This window comes from Musa acuminata, chromosome BXJ2-2 (assembly GCF_036884655.1).
Source record: "Musa acuminata AAA Group cultivar baxijiao chromosome BXJ2-2, Cavendish_Baxijiao_AAA, whole genome shotgun sequence".
NCBI lineage: Eukaryota > Viridiplantae > Streptophyta > Magnoliopsida > Zingiberales > Musaceae > Musa > Musa acuminata.
Genome location: NC_088339.1, coordinates 4427954 through 4443550, shown reverse-complemented (window position 1 = coordinate 4443550; position 15597 = coordinate 4427954). Strand labels below are relative to the sequence as shown.

At 54.3% G+C, this 15597-nt stretch overlaps 1 protein-coding gene and 1 pseudogene across 2 annotated transcripts; both read right to left on the bottom strand.

Moving 5' to 3' along the window:
• Positions 1-9193: 9193 nt before the first annotated feature.
• On the bottom strand, positions 9194-11801 carry LOC103975202 (receptor-like protein kinase ANXUR2; annotated as a pseudogene).
• A 2359-nt stretch (positions 11802-14160) lies between these two features.
• On the bottom strand, positions 14161-15320 carry LOC103974603 (uncharacterized). 2 transcript variants are annotated; one of them, XM_018821869.2, is made up of 3 exons: positions 15149-15320; positions 14992-15036; positions 14161-14916 (listed from the first exon to the last, which is right to left on the bottom strand). In XM_018821869.2, exons 1-3 carry the CDS (start codon positions 15242-15244, stop codon positions 14371-14373), a joined length of 687 nt encoding a protein of 228 aa, XP_018677414.2. In that variant the 5' UTR covers positions 15245-15320; the 3' UTR covers positions 14161-14370. The 2 variants fall into 2 exon arrangements, with proteins under 2 accessions (XP_018677414.2, XP_009387732.2); XM_009389457.3 differs by having other exon boundaries at positions 14161-14841; positions 15149-15318.
• Between the last annotated feature and the right edge of the window lie 277 nt (positions 15321-15597).

Below are 15597 nucleotides of genomic sequence, written 5' to 3'. Positions count from 1 at the left end.
ATCAAAATCGGATCCGAGCTGCCCGAGCGGGAGCAGGAACAGCTCGTTGGGCTCCTACGGGAAAATGCCGACATCTTTGCCTAGTCCCCATCAGACATGACGGGTGTCGACCCAAGGGTCGCGAAGCATCATCTCAATATCCCACCCGACGCTCGCCCAGTGAAGCAAAAGCCCCGGTGCCAGGCTCCTGACCGACAACGCGCCATACAAGAAGAGGTGGGCCGGCTCCTAGCAGCAGGCTTCATAGAAGAAGCCAAATATCCTCAGTGGTTGTCCAATGTAGTCCTCGTGAAAAAACACAATGGAAGCTGGGGGATGTGCATTGACTACACCAGCCTTAACAGTGCGTGCCCTAAAGACTACTACCCTCTCCCGAGGATCGACCAGCTGGTCGACGCAACAGCTGGGCACGCACGCCTATCTTTCATGGACGCCTATTCAGGGTACAACCAGATCAGGATGGCGCCCGAAGACAGAGAACATACGGCTTTCCTCACCGATCAAGGGGTATACTTCTACAAGGTCATGCCGTTCGGGTTAAAAAACGCTAGGGCCACATACCAGAGAACGGTGAACAAGATGTTCGCCCATCAGATCGGGAGGAACATGGAGGTCTACGTGGACGATATGATCGTGAAAAGCCCGGAAGCCGAAACGCACCTTGCTGACCTGGCCGAGGCATTCGCCACACTGCGCAAGTTCGGCATGCGACTCAACCCCACAAAGTGCGCTTTCGGCGTCACCTCCGGGAAATTCCTCGGGTTCATCATACACGAGAGAGGAATTGACGCCAACCCGGAGAAGGTTCAAGCAATAATCAACATGCAGTCCCCCCGGACAATTAAAGACCTGCAACAACTTAACGGAAGGCTTGTCGCCCTGTCTCGCTTCCTCGCCCGGTCAGGCGATCGCTGCTTCCCATTCTTGAAGGCGCTCAAAAACCCGATGAACTTCCAGTGGACATCCGAATGCGAGGAGGCCTTCAAACAAATAAAGCGACACCTGGCCAGCCTCCCCCGCCTCGCCTCTATCTCTCCTGGCGAGAAGCTGGGACTCTATTTAACGGCCTCCCCGCATGCGGTTAGCTCTGTCCTGATTAAGGAAAGCTCCGGCCAACAACTCCCGATCTACTATGTCAGCCACGTCCTGAGTGGACCCGAGGAGCGTTACCCGCCAATAGAAAAACTCGCGCTCGCCCTGGTGCTCTCGGCTCGGAAGTTGCGCCCTTACTTCCAGGCACACCCGGTGGAGGTCATCACTGGCCAACCTCTTCGGCAGGTCTCTTAACAAAATTCGATGTTGCAGGTCGGCTCCTCAAATGGGCGGTGGAGCTCGGTGAACACGATATAAGATACGTGCCCAGGACCGCCATTAAAGCCCAGGCGGTAGCCGACTTCATCGCGGAGTTAACTCAGGCGGGGGACGGAGACCCCAAGCAAATCCCCGAAGCTTGGACCCTACACGTGGACGGCTCGGCCAACTCAAGGGGTGCCGGCGCGGGACTGGTCCTCCTCGCCCCTAACGGGCGCTTGTTCGAGCGTTCCCTCCGCTTCGGGTTTAAAGCCACCAATAACGAGGCGGAGTATGAGGCGCTCCTAGCCTGACTAAGGCTGGCCCGAGAGATGCAGGTAGCCGCGATACACGTCCTCACCGACTCACAGCTTGTGGCCGAACAGCTCAGCGGTGGATACGAAGCCCGGGACCCAACCATGGCGAAATACCTGGCACGGGTAAGGGACCTAACCGCCAAGTTCCATTACTTTACGTTATCTAACGTTCCGAGGGAGGAAAACGAACGAGCCGACGCGCTAGCTAAGCTGGCGTCAAAGCCGACCTCCGAGGCACGTCCAGAGGTTGAGGAGCTCCCAGCTCGCGCCATTGAAGTAGCGACTACGGCCTCGGGCAGCGCGCCGACCACGTGGGTGCAGGAGCTGTTGCGCTTCAAATGGGATGGAACCCCTCCCCTCGACGAGGCCGCGGCTCGGTGCCTGCGTCGTACACACGCATGGTACACCGAGGAGAGTGGCCGACTTTACAAACGGTCCTTCACCTATCCCCTCCTGCGATGCTTGGAGCCTGACGAAGCCCAGACGGTCCTAGCTGAAACCCACGAGGGGGTCTGCGACGAGCACATCGGCGGACGAACCTTGGCGCACGAAATACTTCGCCAAGGCTACTACTAGCCGACCATGTGCCGGGACGCGAAAGCTTACGTACAGCGGTGCAGTTCGTGCCAGCAGCACGCTCGCGCACCCCGACAGCCCGCGGTCCCACTCAGCCCCATCGACTGCTCATGGCCATTCGCGCAGTGGGGTTTGGACCTCCTCGAACCCTTCCCACCGGCTTCCGGACAGCGGAAGTACATAATTGTAGGAGTGGACTACTTCACAAAGTGGGTCGAGGCCAAGCCGCTGGCGACGATCACGGAACATCAAATGGTGAAGTTCGTGTGGAAGAACCTGGTAACGCGGTTCGGGTTGCCCAAGGCCATTATTACGGATAACGGACCTCAGTTCACCGGTAGGAGGTTCCAGGAGTTCTGTGCAGGGCATGGCATCCAGCTAAGATTCAGCTCACTCACACACCCACAGACAAACGGGCTGGCAGAGGTAACCAATCGGTCCATCTTGGACGGACTCAAAAGAAGGGTGTCCGCAGCCCGATCGGCCTGGACCGACGAACTCCCTAGCGTCCTATGGTCACTACGCACCACTCCCAAGACCGGAACCGGAGAGTCCTCGTACAGCCTGACGTTCGGAACCGAGGCTGTCCTACCATCCGAGGTGGCTATCTCCACCCTTCGGACGAGGAGCTACGACGAGGAAGCCTCAAACGAAGAACTTCGCGCCAGCCTCGACGTGCTCGAGGAGCGACGCGCCGACGCACACCTGAAGGCCCTCTCTTACCGGAGAGCCGTCGCAAGGGTCTACAACAGGAAGGTACGACCTCGACCGATAAAGTTAGGCGACCTGGTCCTCCGAAAGGCCGAGGTCAGCGACCCGACCCGAGCCAGGGGGAAGCTAGCCCCCAAATGGGAAGGACCTTATCGGGTCGTCGAGGTAGTCCGACCGGGTACTTACCGACTCACGTCGATGAACGGTTCTCCTTTGCCGAGAGCCTGGAACGTCGGGAACCTTAAGAGGTTTTTCGTCTGAAACGAGGAAACCTTTTTCGTTTAAAGAAGAAGAGCTCTCTCCCAAAGGAAGAAGCTCCCGCCTAGGAAAAAGGAAATGATAAAGCTGATGGGGAAAAGTCTTGCCTTTTATTGAGGATAGCAAAACAAAATACAGGACCCGACTTACAAAATCGCCCGACCAGCGGAACAAAATACTGGACCCGACTTACAAAACCAACCGACCAGCAAAACAGAACACAGGACCCCTTTCTTCATTGCCGGGACTCCTCCAGGCGATCGTCGAAGGGGACCTCCTCGGGCATGTCCACCCCTTGGTCCTCAGGGTGAGGAGCGAACGGGTTCTCCTCCACCTCGAGACCTGGGTGGCGAGCGCGGAAGCGGGACGTGGCGATTCGGTACCCATATTCGAAGGATACCCGCCCCGTCCGCATCAGCCCAAGCTCGAACCCCTTCGACTTCTTGTATGCCTCGAGGAGCTCTTTATCCTTTACGGGTCGAAGTCGGGTCTCCTTCGCCAGTGCTTCCGAAGCCGTCTTTGCTTCAGCCTTCGCCTCCTCCAGCTTTTTGCTGAGGGCGCTCGCCTCCGTCTTCACCAGGCGGAGCTCAGTCTGCTCCACCCTTATTGTCTTCTGGAGCCCCTCGTTTGCCTTCTTGGAGGCCTTGAGCTCCGACCGGAGGCGTGCCGCCTCCGCTTCCAGGTCCGTCGCCCGCTGCTCGGCAGCCGCCACGGCCTCCGGACCAGCTCCGGCTCGAACCTCCTCGACCTGGCGGAGGAGCTCGATGTTGCGGCTCACGAGGCCCCCAATAACCCGACCGGCATCGCGCACCCTGTCCATCAGGGCCGTCGCATAGTGGAGGCCCTGCACGAAGAAAATCGGGTCAGGAAAGTCGGCGTCGGAATGACGAACCTAAAAAACAAAAACATACATACCCAGGTCAGTGACTGGGCGGACTTATTAAGCAGCGCGTCCGAGGGAAGAATGTACAAATCCCGAGCCATGTCAGGATGCAGCGCGCCTCGGAGGAACGCTGCGGAAGGGTCCCCTCCGGCCCACACCCTGTCTCCTCGGGTCAGGCCTTCCCAGCGCGCCACCAGGGGCTCGCAGGACTCAGCGAGCGGGATCTCGCTCGCCAGCCGCGTCAGGAACGGCTCCCCATCTCCGGCTGGGAGTCGGCACAGGTCGCGTACGGAGACAGGGCGCGAGCCTTTCCCGGTGGTCTGTCGACTAGGTCCGGCCCCGCTGCGACGGTGGCCCACCTCAGGACCCCTCGACGGGGTTGTCTTTGCCTTCTTCAGAGGGCGCTCAGCCTCGACCTCTAGTGGAGCCGCCTCCGTGCCAGGCTGCGGGTCGGCCGGCAGAGCTGGGAGAGAGGGTTTCGGGTCGACCGGCGGAGCGGGAAGAGGGGGTTGCGGTGCCTCAACCTCTAGGAGCGAACGGAGATTCACCATCTCTGCAAGAAACGGAACGGGTCAGTGCCAAAAATCAGCTACGCTAAAACCCAAACCAAATATCGTTAAAACGTACCCAAAGGCATCGGGCTAAGGCCCGCCTCGACCAGCCACTGTTCGGTCATGGTTCGGATAGCCTGCGACCTAGGGAGGATCTCTTTGAGCCTCCCCAGAGCTTGGCGCTCTATGTCGCCCAAACAGGGGGTGGTGTTATCGACCGCCCTCGCGGACCATCGAATCCTGAAGCCCCAGTCCTGTGCGCGGCTGATATAGAAAAACCTCCCCTTCCATCCCTTGTTACTAGAAGGGGCCCCCCCGACACGAAAACCCGTTCGGGCCGATAAGAAATAGCCCCCCAAGCCCTTGCAAAGACGATAACAAGAAAGAAAAAGGTCGAGGGTAGGGGTAATGTCGGCGTAGTAGCATTCCCCCAGGAATGCCACTAGGTAGCGCCAAGAGTTTGGTGCCACCTGAGACGACGAAATCTGCCAAAGGGACAGGCAAGACACGATGAGGGGATGGAGAGGGAAGCGCAAGCCCGCCTCCAGGGCGTCAAGGGACAGGGCGAAGCCCTTCGGGACTGGATCGTACGCCCGCTGCCCCGGCTCAGGGGCGCTGAGGATGTGATCCTCCGGGATACTGTAGCGCCCCCGAAGTTCCTCCAGCGAAGACCCGCTCACAACGGAGTCCAAGTCGTGCGGCCACATCAAAGCTTCGAGGGCTCGTGCCGCTTCCTCGTCAGAAGATTCAACGGGGGGCGATGGGGGATTCCCCTCCCCAGCCCCGAGGATAGGGGAAGGAGAAGAGGATGGAGAGGAAGAGGAAGAAGAAGAAGAGGACGACATCTCAACTGACCTTAGGAAGGGGAAAAAAACTACGCAGGGGGCCAGGAAGAGAACTGAGGAGGCAACAGCAGAACTCGAAGGAGGAAACGCGGCAACAGAAGATAGAGGTAAATTCTGGCGTCCGCTATTTAAAGATGATGTCCCGCCAGAATCAAGGCCCCTTCGCCTCCCAAGAGCGGGCAACAGCTCACCCACACACGTGCGTAGCCGTCGCGTCGCATCGGAACAACACCCAAAGACGCTTCGCCTTAATAAGGGCTTGACGTGGCGACCCCGCTGAAGCGGCAGTAGCCGGACGCCTCGACCTCGACGCCCGGTGACATGCGGCCAGCTCCCCCTTTCGGAGAATAAAATTAAATGTGGTAACTTTTCGACCCCCACCGCCGCCAAATTTAAAACCAGAGCCCTCGGCTTTACGCCTCCCGAGATCACACCTGCGCGGTCACCCCGCCTGCGTTGTGCTCCTCGGCCCTCGGCTTCACGCCTCCCGAGATCACACCTGCACGGTCACCCCGCCTGCGTTGTGCTCCTCGGTCCTAGGCTTCACGCCTCCCGAGGTCACACCTACGCGGTCACCCCGCTTGCGTTGTGCTCCTCGGCCCTCGGCTTCACGCCTCCCGAGATCACACCTGCGCGGTCACCCCGCCTGCGTTGTGCTCCTCGGCCCTCGGCTTCACGCCTCTCGAGATCACACCTGCGCGGTCACCCCGCCTGCGGTGTGCCCCTCGGCCCTCGGCTTTACGCCTCCCGAGATCACACCTGTGCGGTCACCCCGCCTGTGTTGTGCTCCTCGGCCTCACGCCTCCCGAGATCACACCTGCGCGGTCACCCCGCCTGCGTTGTGCCCCTCGGCCCTCGGCTTCACGCCTCTCGATATCACACCTGCGCGGTCACCCCGCCTGCGTTGTGCCCCTCAGCCCTCGGCTTTACGCCTCCCGAGATCACACCTGCGCGGTCACCCTGCCTGCGTTGTGCACCTCGGCCCTCGGCTTTACGCCTCCCGAGATCACACCTACGCGGTCACCCCGCCTGCGTTGTGCTCCTCGGCCCTCGGCTTCACGCCTCCCGAGGTCACACTTGCGCGGTCACCCCGCCTGCATTGTGCTCCTCGGCCCTCGGCTTTACGCCTCCCGAGATCACACCTGCGCGGTCACCCCGCCTGCGTTGTGCTCCTCGGCCCTCGGCTTTACGCCTCCCGAGATCACACCTGCGCGGTCACCCCGCCTGCGTTATGCTCCTCGGCCCTCGGCTTTACGCCTCCCGAGATCACACTTGCACGGTCACCCCGCCTACGTTGTGCCCATCGGCCCTCGGCTTTACGCCTCCCGAGATCACACCTGCGCGGTCACCCCGCCTGCATTGTGCTCCACGGCCCTTGACTTCACGCCTCCCGAGATCACACCTGCGCGGTCAACCCGCCTGCGTTGTGCTACTCGGCCCTCGGCTTCACGCCTCCTGAGGTCACACTTACGCGGTCACCCCGCCTGCGTTGTGCTCCTCGGCCCTCGGCTTCACGCCTCCCGAGGTCACACCTGCGCGGTCACCCCGCCTGCGTTGTGCTCTTCGGCCCTCGGCTACGTTGTGCCCCTCGGCCCTCGGCTTTACGCCTCCCGAGATCACACCTGCGCGGTCACCCCGTCTGCGTTGTGCTCCTCGGCCCTTGACTTCACGCCTCCCGAGATCACACCTGCGCGGTCACCCCGCCTGCATTGTGCTACTCGGCCCTCGGCTTTACGCCTCCCGAGATCACACCTGCGCGGTCACCCCGCCTGCGTTATGCTCCTCGGCCCTCGGCTTTACGCCTCCCGAGATCACACCTGCGCGGTCACCCCGCCTGCGTTGTGCTCCACGGCCCTTGACTTCACGCCTCCCGAGATCACACCTGCGCGGTCACCCCGCCTGCGTTGTGCTACTCGGCCCTCGGCTTCACGCCTCCTGAGGTCACACCTACGCGGTCACCCCGCCTGCGTTGTGCTCCTCGGCCCTCGGCTTCACGCCTCCCGAGGTCACACCTGCGCGGTCACCCCGCCTGCGTTGTGCTCCTCGGCCCTCGGCTTTACGCCTCCCGAGATCACACCTGCGCGGTCACCCCGCCTGCGTTGTGCTCCTCGGCCCTCGGCTTTACGCCTCCCGAGATCACACCTGCGCGGTCATGCCTCCCGAGATCACACCTACGCGGTCACCCCACCTGCGTTGTGCTCCTCGGCCCTCGGCTTTACGCCTCCCGAGATCACACCTGCGCGGTCACCCCGCCTGCGTTGTGCCCCTCGGCCCTCGGCTTTACGCCTCCCGAGATCACACCTGCGCGGTCACCCCGCCTGCGTTGTGCTCCTCGGCCCTCGGCTTCACACCTCCCGAGATCACACCTGCGCGGTCATCCCGCTTGCGTTATGCTCCTCGGCCCTCGGCTTCACGCCTCCCGAGATCACACATGCGCGGTCACCCCGCCTGCGTTGTGCTCCTCGGCCCTCGGCTTCACGCCTCCCGAGATCACACCTGCGCGGTCACCCCGCCTGCGTTGTGCTCCTCGGCCCTCGGCTTCACGCCTCCCGCGGTCACCCCGCCTGCGTTGTGCTCCCCGGCCCTCGCCGGCTCCATCACCCCCGAGTCCAATCCTGCTCGGCCTCCCGACTGAGTTACATGCCTCGGCCTAGTGCTACTCGAGACGCGTTCACACGACCGACACGTCTGCGGCGCACCTCTCGGACCCGCCTGAGCAGCCCGCTTAACGCAGGAAGCCATGCATCGGACTCACTACATGCAAAACCGACGCATAGCTCCTTTCGGGTGGGGCATATGATAGGGGTAAAAAACTGATATGACATAACACCCCGGATTTGGCGTAATACACCCCTACGTCAGACACCCCGTGCGGCACACTGCCCAAGAACGAGCGTTAACGACGACACGACATGCACCCATACCCACCGTACCCAAACAACCCCCTCGGCTGACCCCCCATGGCCAGCCGAGGCAGGGGAAGGCGCTGACTGACATCCCCCATGCCCTACGGTAGCTCGGCCTTCCATGCGACGACCACGACGACGACAGACGCCATCAGAGGTACGACCCTGCCCCGGTAGGATGACACATCAGGTAACATCAAACCCACTTATAAATAACCCCTGGCTCCCAACGGGCAAGGGGGGGGGGGGACAATCTCACTCAAAAACTCCTCTCCGCATCACTGACTTGATCGTCGGAGGGGTCGGGCCGAGCAACCGACCCGACCTGTGTGCAGGAACTCGACCACTGCCGAGTCCATTTGGCGTCGCAGAACTTTCCAGCCAGACCCCCTGCATCAGCCACCACGACATCCCAAGGAGAGCCACGTCTGATCCCAGCCATTTGGAGCCCTGAACCAGCCGCGTCGACCCCGAGGTCACGGCTGAAAAAGTTACTTACCATAACAGAAGTCATAATATATTTTTTATCTATAAAACATATCTCATAATTTAAATCATAAAATTAATGTGAAATAAGTATTAAAAGTCTGATTTATTAAAAAACTAAGAAAATGACTATTTTGACTTCTTTTTATTCAGAGTTTGGAGACTCGTCATCAATAATAAAAAATTCATGATAAAAATTCAGCTAATATGATCAAACATTATGAATTAAACAACATAATTTACAATTAAGTGGATTAAATATATTTGGCGCACCGAAAGTAAGATATTTGTTTGTGTATTAAATGGTTAATTAGAAGGAAAAATAAATAATAATAAAAATAAGGCAGTTGGACTTGCACCAGCAGGGCTGTCATCGTCCCACCGGATTGATGAGCTGAGAGAACACTGCACTATTGGTTATATCATCCGAGTCCTCGCCCCCGACGCCGGTACTTCCGGACTGGTGGCTGCCACCACCATTCACCCCTGACGCAGCTCTGTCACTAACCTCCTCTGAGACCGGTTTCCCACTTTCGAAGTTGTCTTGCAGTTGCAGTGCGAACTCGAGGTTCCACAACACATCCCCCATGGAAGGCCTATCGACTCCATGATCCAACAGGCACTTCTCAGCCGTCTCTGCAAACTTCTTCAAGCACTCGGGGCTACTTTTTCCTTCCAGGTGAGGGTCGATGATGTCCGCCAGCACTCCCTTCTTCTGGCAGTGTAATGCCCAGTCGGCGAGGCTGACCTGCTCCCTTGGAAGATTTGGGCTCAGTGCTGCTCTTGCACACAACACCTCGAAAAGAACCACCCCGAAGGAGTAGACATCGGACTTATCGGTCAACTGCTGCCGCCTGAAGTACTCCGGATCCAAGTAGCCGAAGCTTCCTTTGACCATGGTGCTCACATGGGTTTTATTCATCGTGGGACCGGTCTTGGATAGCCCGAAATCTGAAACCTTGGCCATCCAGTTCTCGTCCAGTAGAATGTTGGTGGTCTTGACATCCCTGTGGATTATGGTGTACTTTGCACCGGTGTGGAGGTAGTGAAGCCCCCTGGCTGCTCCGATGCAGATCTCCAACCTTTGTTTCCATGACAATGGAGGATTGTTGGTCTTGTACAGATGCTCCCTGAGTGTGCCATACGCCATGTAGTCGTAGACCAAGATCATCTCACCGTTTTCTTCGCAGAAGCCGATGAGAGAGACCAAATGCTTGTGCCTCAGCTTTGAAAGCATCTCGATCTCCGTTTGGAATTCATTAAACGCCTTGTTCCGAGGACGGATTGGATCTCTTGATTGCCACTTTGGTGCCCTCGTCGACCACTCCTTTGTAGACTTTCCCGAACCCTCCAACTCCAATGACCAGCGACTCGTCGAAGCTCTTAGTTGCCTTCTTTATCTCCGCAAACGAGAAATGCCTGCACATCGCCGTTAAATTCGACAGGTGGCTGCTCGCGCAACTCTTGCCGGAGATGGTTGAGCTGCTGGCCTAGGTATGAGAGTTCCCACCGTAGATAGGCAACCAAGCCGAGACACCGGTGGACTCGTTTCCGACCATCCTCTTCTTGCGCTGATACATCACCACGCAGAGGACGAAGGCTACGCTGGCAGCTGCAACGCCACCTGCTGCACTGCCGATAAGATGCACCTTGCTGTTGGATTCCGACGAGAAGCTAGGCTGCGTCGCGTCCAGTTCGGCTTCGGCAAGCATCGATGAAGGCTCGGGATTGGGTCCTGCCAGGTTCCCGGCAGTGTCATTCAGCTTAAAGATCTCCATACCATTAAGAACAGAGTCGTCATATTCGGGCTTTGCAGCTGCCGAAGGATGCAGTGCCACAAACAGCTGCTCATCACCAGGGCCATCAGTCACATACACGGCGTAGTCCTTGTAGACTGGCACGGCTTTGGAAGAAGTCCACGCGATGACATCTGCTTGAGACTGCGCAGTTTGGTTGTTGACAAAGATGTCGAAGACCCTCTGGTTGACCTTGGTAAGCTGGAGCTCGCAGAAATGGAGCCTGACAACGTAGGTGAAATTGGCATCGACTTGGAATATCCAGGTGAGATTGTAGTTCATGTTGACCTTCGGATCAGGGCCCATCGACCTCGTCGTTCGATAGACGTCGGTGGGTGCAATGTACTCCGGCGTCTCCTCCGGATAGTTGATCTTGAGCTTACTGCTCGCCGAGAAGGTGACGCCGAACCCAGCGCCGTAGAGGTAGGGGGAGTCATCGTACCACGACCTGGTAAGGCCGGAATCGTTGCTCGGCGGCAAGCACTGCCCTCCAACGTTGACCCTATACATCGTCAGCGACGCGGAGCTACCAACCTCAACGTTCTGGTCGGAGAAACCGACCAGCAGTGCGGGCTCGCTGAAGATGTCGGGCATCGATATGATCTCGATACCATTGACAAAAGCGAAAGAACCGTTGTACTTATCTGACGGCGTGAAGGTGAGGCTTATACTTCCGCCGGAGGTGGGCAGGACCGAGAACTCTTTGACGATGTAGGCTTGTGTGAGGGCCTTGGCGGTGATGTAGGCGCCGAAGTTGCTGAGGAGGGTGATGCCGTCGGAAGTGGAGACGGAGAAATAAGAGGTATCCGGGGCGAGGCCGTTGTAGCTGGAGGGATAGAAGTGGAGGCGGACCCAGTGGCGTTCGCTCTTGTTGACGGCGAACTTGTAGGTAGATTCCGACGTGAAGACCCGCGCCGTCATGTAGGGGACAGCCGAGGGGAGAGACGGGTCCTGATACAGGGCGGTCGCAGGGGCCGAGTTCCTGGAGGAGAGGCTGGACTTTGAGGTCGTGTCCGCCAGCCATTTCCGGCCATCGGAGTCAGAAGCATCCGAGGAAGATCCGCAGTTCAGGAGGATCGAATCGGAGGGGACATAAGCGGCCTCCGAGGCGACGGAGGAGGAACAGCCAAGGATAAAAAGGAAGATGAGAAGAGATAGCAAACAGTGGCGACGGGAATTCATGGTGTCGAAGCTGCTTCAAACTGCTGTCGGATTGGGCAAATCTCCATGGAGATGCGAAGAGTGTTACGGAGATAACAGAGAGCAATTCCTTACTTCCTCTGCTTTCTCTCTGTTGGCATTCTTTGCCTTCTCTTCCTCCAATGTTTTCTTTGGTTGAAGGAGAAAGGGAGGCGTTGCCTGGGACAGGAATGAAAGGCGGAGGAATTCAGTTACTGGTTTGTGGCGGGAGACAATGCTAATGTTGGAAAATGATGTCATGTCAGTACATGCCAATGTTCGTGCGTAGAATATGATAGCAGGAGTAATTAATACAGCTCATGGACAAAGTAGAATAGCGAATTGTAGAATACTGTTGCGTAGTTAATTGATGTAATGATCGAATCCATTTGAAGAATCTCTTGTCTTCGGTTTAGTGTAATTGAAAAAAAAAATAATTAGAAATAAAGTTTATATATGGCTTATATTTTTAATATAAAAATGGAGGTCTCCAACAGTTCCCATTGGAATGTTCATACAGGATATGAATCGTAACTAAAATAATGGCATAAATTTTAATATGCTTGAGCTTGAACTTAATAAATTACTTAAAACTTAAATCCTGTTAGTTTTATATTTCTATATTAAAATTCATCCAAAGTGCAATTAAAAGTCATCCACACTTAAATTAAACAGATCAAATTAACACGAATATCTATAAATGGGTGATTTTTTGTCATCTACTGCAAGTAGATTAATTTTATATTTAGAAAAAGAATGATAAAATTGCACAGATGTAGTATATATAATACGTAAATAAAAGATATATGTTACTAAGATTAATTTTAATAAATTCATTAGATGACACAACAATATGGAATCAACATCATAATTTCCTTGTTCCTAAAAACACTCCATAGAGGATTAAGAATTCGAATTTTTTCAACTCTCATCCCTGTTTCAAGTAGGGCTAATGTAAAAGTGAAAAACAATCATTTCTAGGGCTAGAAATCTATACATTCATCACTATACAGCTAGTTCAGCTATGGTTAAAAGAAATAATCTTTATAGTAGGATATGATGGGATGGGATGGGATTGTCATTATCAAACAGCAGCCGTGAAGGTTCTTTTTAAGCTCTTTGCTCGCCATGGTCTTATTAAAAAAGATTAGTCTTTATAGTAGGATATGATGGGATGGGATTGTCATTATCAAACAGCACCCTTGAAGAAGTGATTAGTCTTATTAAAAATTTTATTAGTTAAAGTCGAAAATAAATATACCTGTTTGCATTCAAACGAACCAAAATATCAAGACTCGAAGGTTCGAAAATCAGTAATATGAGAGACTTAAAAATCAGTAAAAGATAAATATTAATCTCTCAATACTCCAAATCATATATAAATTCTCCAATGTTCGCCATGGTCTCATATGATTAGGGACTCTGTCTATTTGATTTGCACCTATATTATTCTTCCTGAGGAGGAACTGGTTATTCTTATTTACTTTTTCTAGCTGCTATAATGCTTGGTTTTTTCTCACTCGAACTGCTATCCCTCTAACGTTAGTTGTTTTTTATATTTACCCCCCTCTAAATCTGAGTCGAGCATTTATATCCTTATAGATACTCTCTTGTAGCTTAAAAATCCTTGACTGTTGGCACAATGACATCAAAGCTATATAGTTGACTTTAATTAATATTTATCAAAATGATTTAGCTCCTCTGAGGACTGCGATATTCTTTTGTGATTGATGACGATCAAATTTAAACCTTCAATCCTTTTCAATTATTCAATGTGGTATGTTGCAATAAATTTCAGTTTATTCCTTCCTATCCTCTGCAGCACAGCTTCAAGCTTGCAATTGTCCAACCAAAACCACAAATTCCCATATATTGTCCTCCAAAATTGAGGGAAAAGTTCATCCGTCACCGGACAATGTTCAAGTAATCTTTGGCTTGCATAAGAAAGCAGTATTGGCTACGAAAGAAGAAGATTAACCCTACCATGACCTATTACATTGATCAATCATTTCTTTGCATGTAATAATAACATATTTTGCTTAAGAAATTGCATATGCCTGCTAACATTAACTCACCACTTAGGGCTGGCGTACCCCTGGCACACAATAAATGCTACTGTGAGAAGAAAGTAACCTTGCATATTTATAGAAATATTGCATCTGCATAGGTCATATACTTCCTCCTAATAGTAGTTTCTACAGAGATAAGTATTGATTAAGACTATCTAGAAATAAAATTCCCAATGAATGCTATGCCTCTGCTAATTTAATTTCTTATTGGAACAACTGGGCGCCTTCTTTTCTGTATATTAAACAAGTCCGAGCAACGTTTCAGAACCAAAGTTATAATAGTTGATGCCGTCCAAAATGCCTACACGAGCAACAGTAGTTACGAGAAGAGTATATGTTGTATGTGTCAGAGAGACCTTAACAGAAACGAAACAGGAAGAGAAGATGAATAAAAGCTAGGCGTGGCAAACCGAATCGGACGGTTATGATCGCATCAGACCCTTTTGCTTTTCTTCCACTTCTATAGGCAGAAGAAGCGGCGTTCACGTGGTCGACGGATACGGCTATTCCGACTGCGGGGATGGAGGCGGAGGGATAGACGTCCATGTGGACGGTGACGCCCCGACTGCGCCACAGGCGGCTGTGGTGGAGGAGGTCGGGCTGATGGCGTTGATGGAGATGTGCTTCCGCTTGGACCTCGGCCGCCCGCCCAAGATCTCGAAGTCAGCGGCCGGCGCGCTCCTCCCGCGCCTCTGATGGCGCTCTCTGCGTGGCGCGACGGATGGAAGGACGGCCGCTGGCGAGAAGCCACCGACTCCGTCGGCTGGGACCTCGAGCTCGTGCACGACCACGGCACCGGACCGAGGATCGAGAGTGAGGAGTGATCGGACATGGCACTCCTCCCAGCCGATGTCGGTGAGGTCGGCGACGACCTCGTCCGCCAACAAGAAGGCACGGGACGTGACGCTCTTCTCGAGGGTCTTCCTGGCCGGCGACATCATTTCGATGGACTCCAAGCATTCGATGATATGCCTCTGCTCACACAACAACATATTTGCACCCAAACCCCTCATCCCAAGAAAGAGATGAAACCGGGAGATTAAGAAAGACTACAACAAACATCATCATTAAAAAGCTTGTGTCATCAAAGCCAAACAGAGAAGGAGATGCAGAGAGAAGTTTACCTTGGGACAGTTATGGAGCTGGTTCAAACCGTGCATGGTGACGATCTGGGAAGGTGGAGAGTAATGAGAGAGAGAGAGAGAGAGATGAGGATAGAAGGGAAGAGGGTTCTTGAGCGGGACGGAGTACGAGCAGGGAAGAGGAAGAGGGGACGCGCACCTGCTTGAGATGGGCGAGAGAGGCGTAGGAACGGCCTGGATCCAAGTAGAAGTGGACATATTGCTCCAGTTCTATCTTTCCTGCCTTCGCCTTCATCTTTTTCTTGGAGAGAGTGAGTGGTTTTGTTCCCACTCGTTCTACCTTCTTATACAGACAACTGCCGCGTTCCCTTCTGTGCGACGATATCATCCTCATTTCGTCCGAGAACTAACTGCACTTGTCCTCAGTTCCTGTTACCACATCGTTTATGTAGAAGGTAAAGGTTGAGTAGTTAATTCACGGAGAAACTTAGATGTTTATTCCCTTTAAAACTTTTTAAGACAATATTAAATATCACAATAAATAATAAGGTATGATTTCAGTAATAAGATCAATGGTAGTCTTTTGGTATGTATTAAAAAAAAAAAAATGGATCTATTCGGACTGTTCAAAGCATTGGCTTCCAACGA

Bases quoted from the DNA above. Each gene is read 5' to 3' on its own strand.
- LOC103974603 (XM_018821869.2), bottom strand. From the start codon at position 15,244: ATGAAGGCGAAGGCAGGAAAGATAGAACTGGAGCAATATGTCCACTTC. The intron at 15,037-15,148 runs GTGCGCGTCCCC...CCACCTTCCCAG, and splicing joins CTCTCGCCCATCTCAAGCAG to ATCGTCACCATGCACGGTTT. The intron at 14,917-14,991 runs GTAAACTTCTCT...TGTTTGTTGTAG, and splicing joins AGCTCCATAACTGTCCCAAG to TCTTTCTTAATCTCCCGGTT.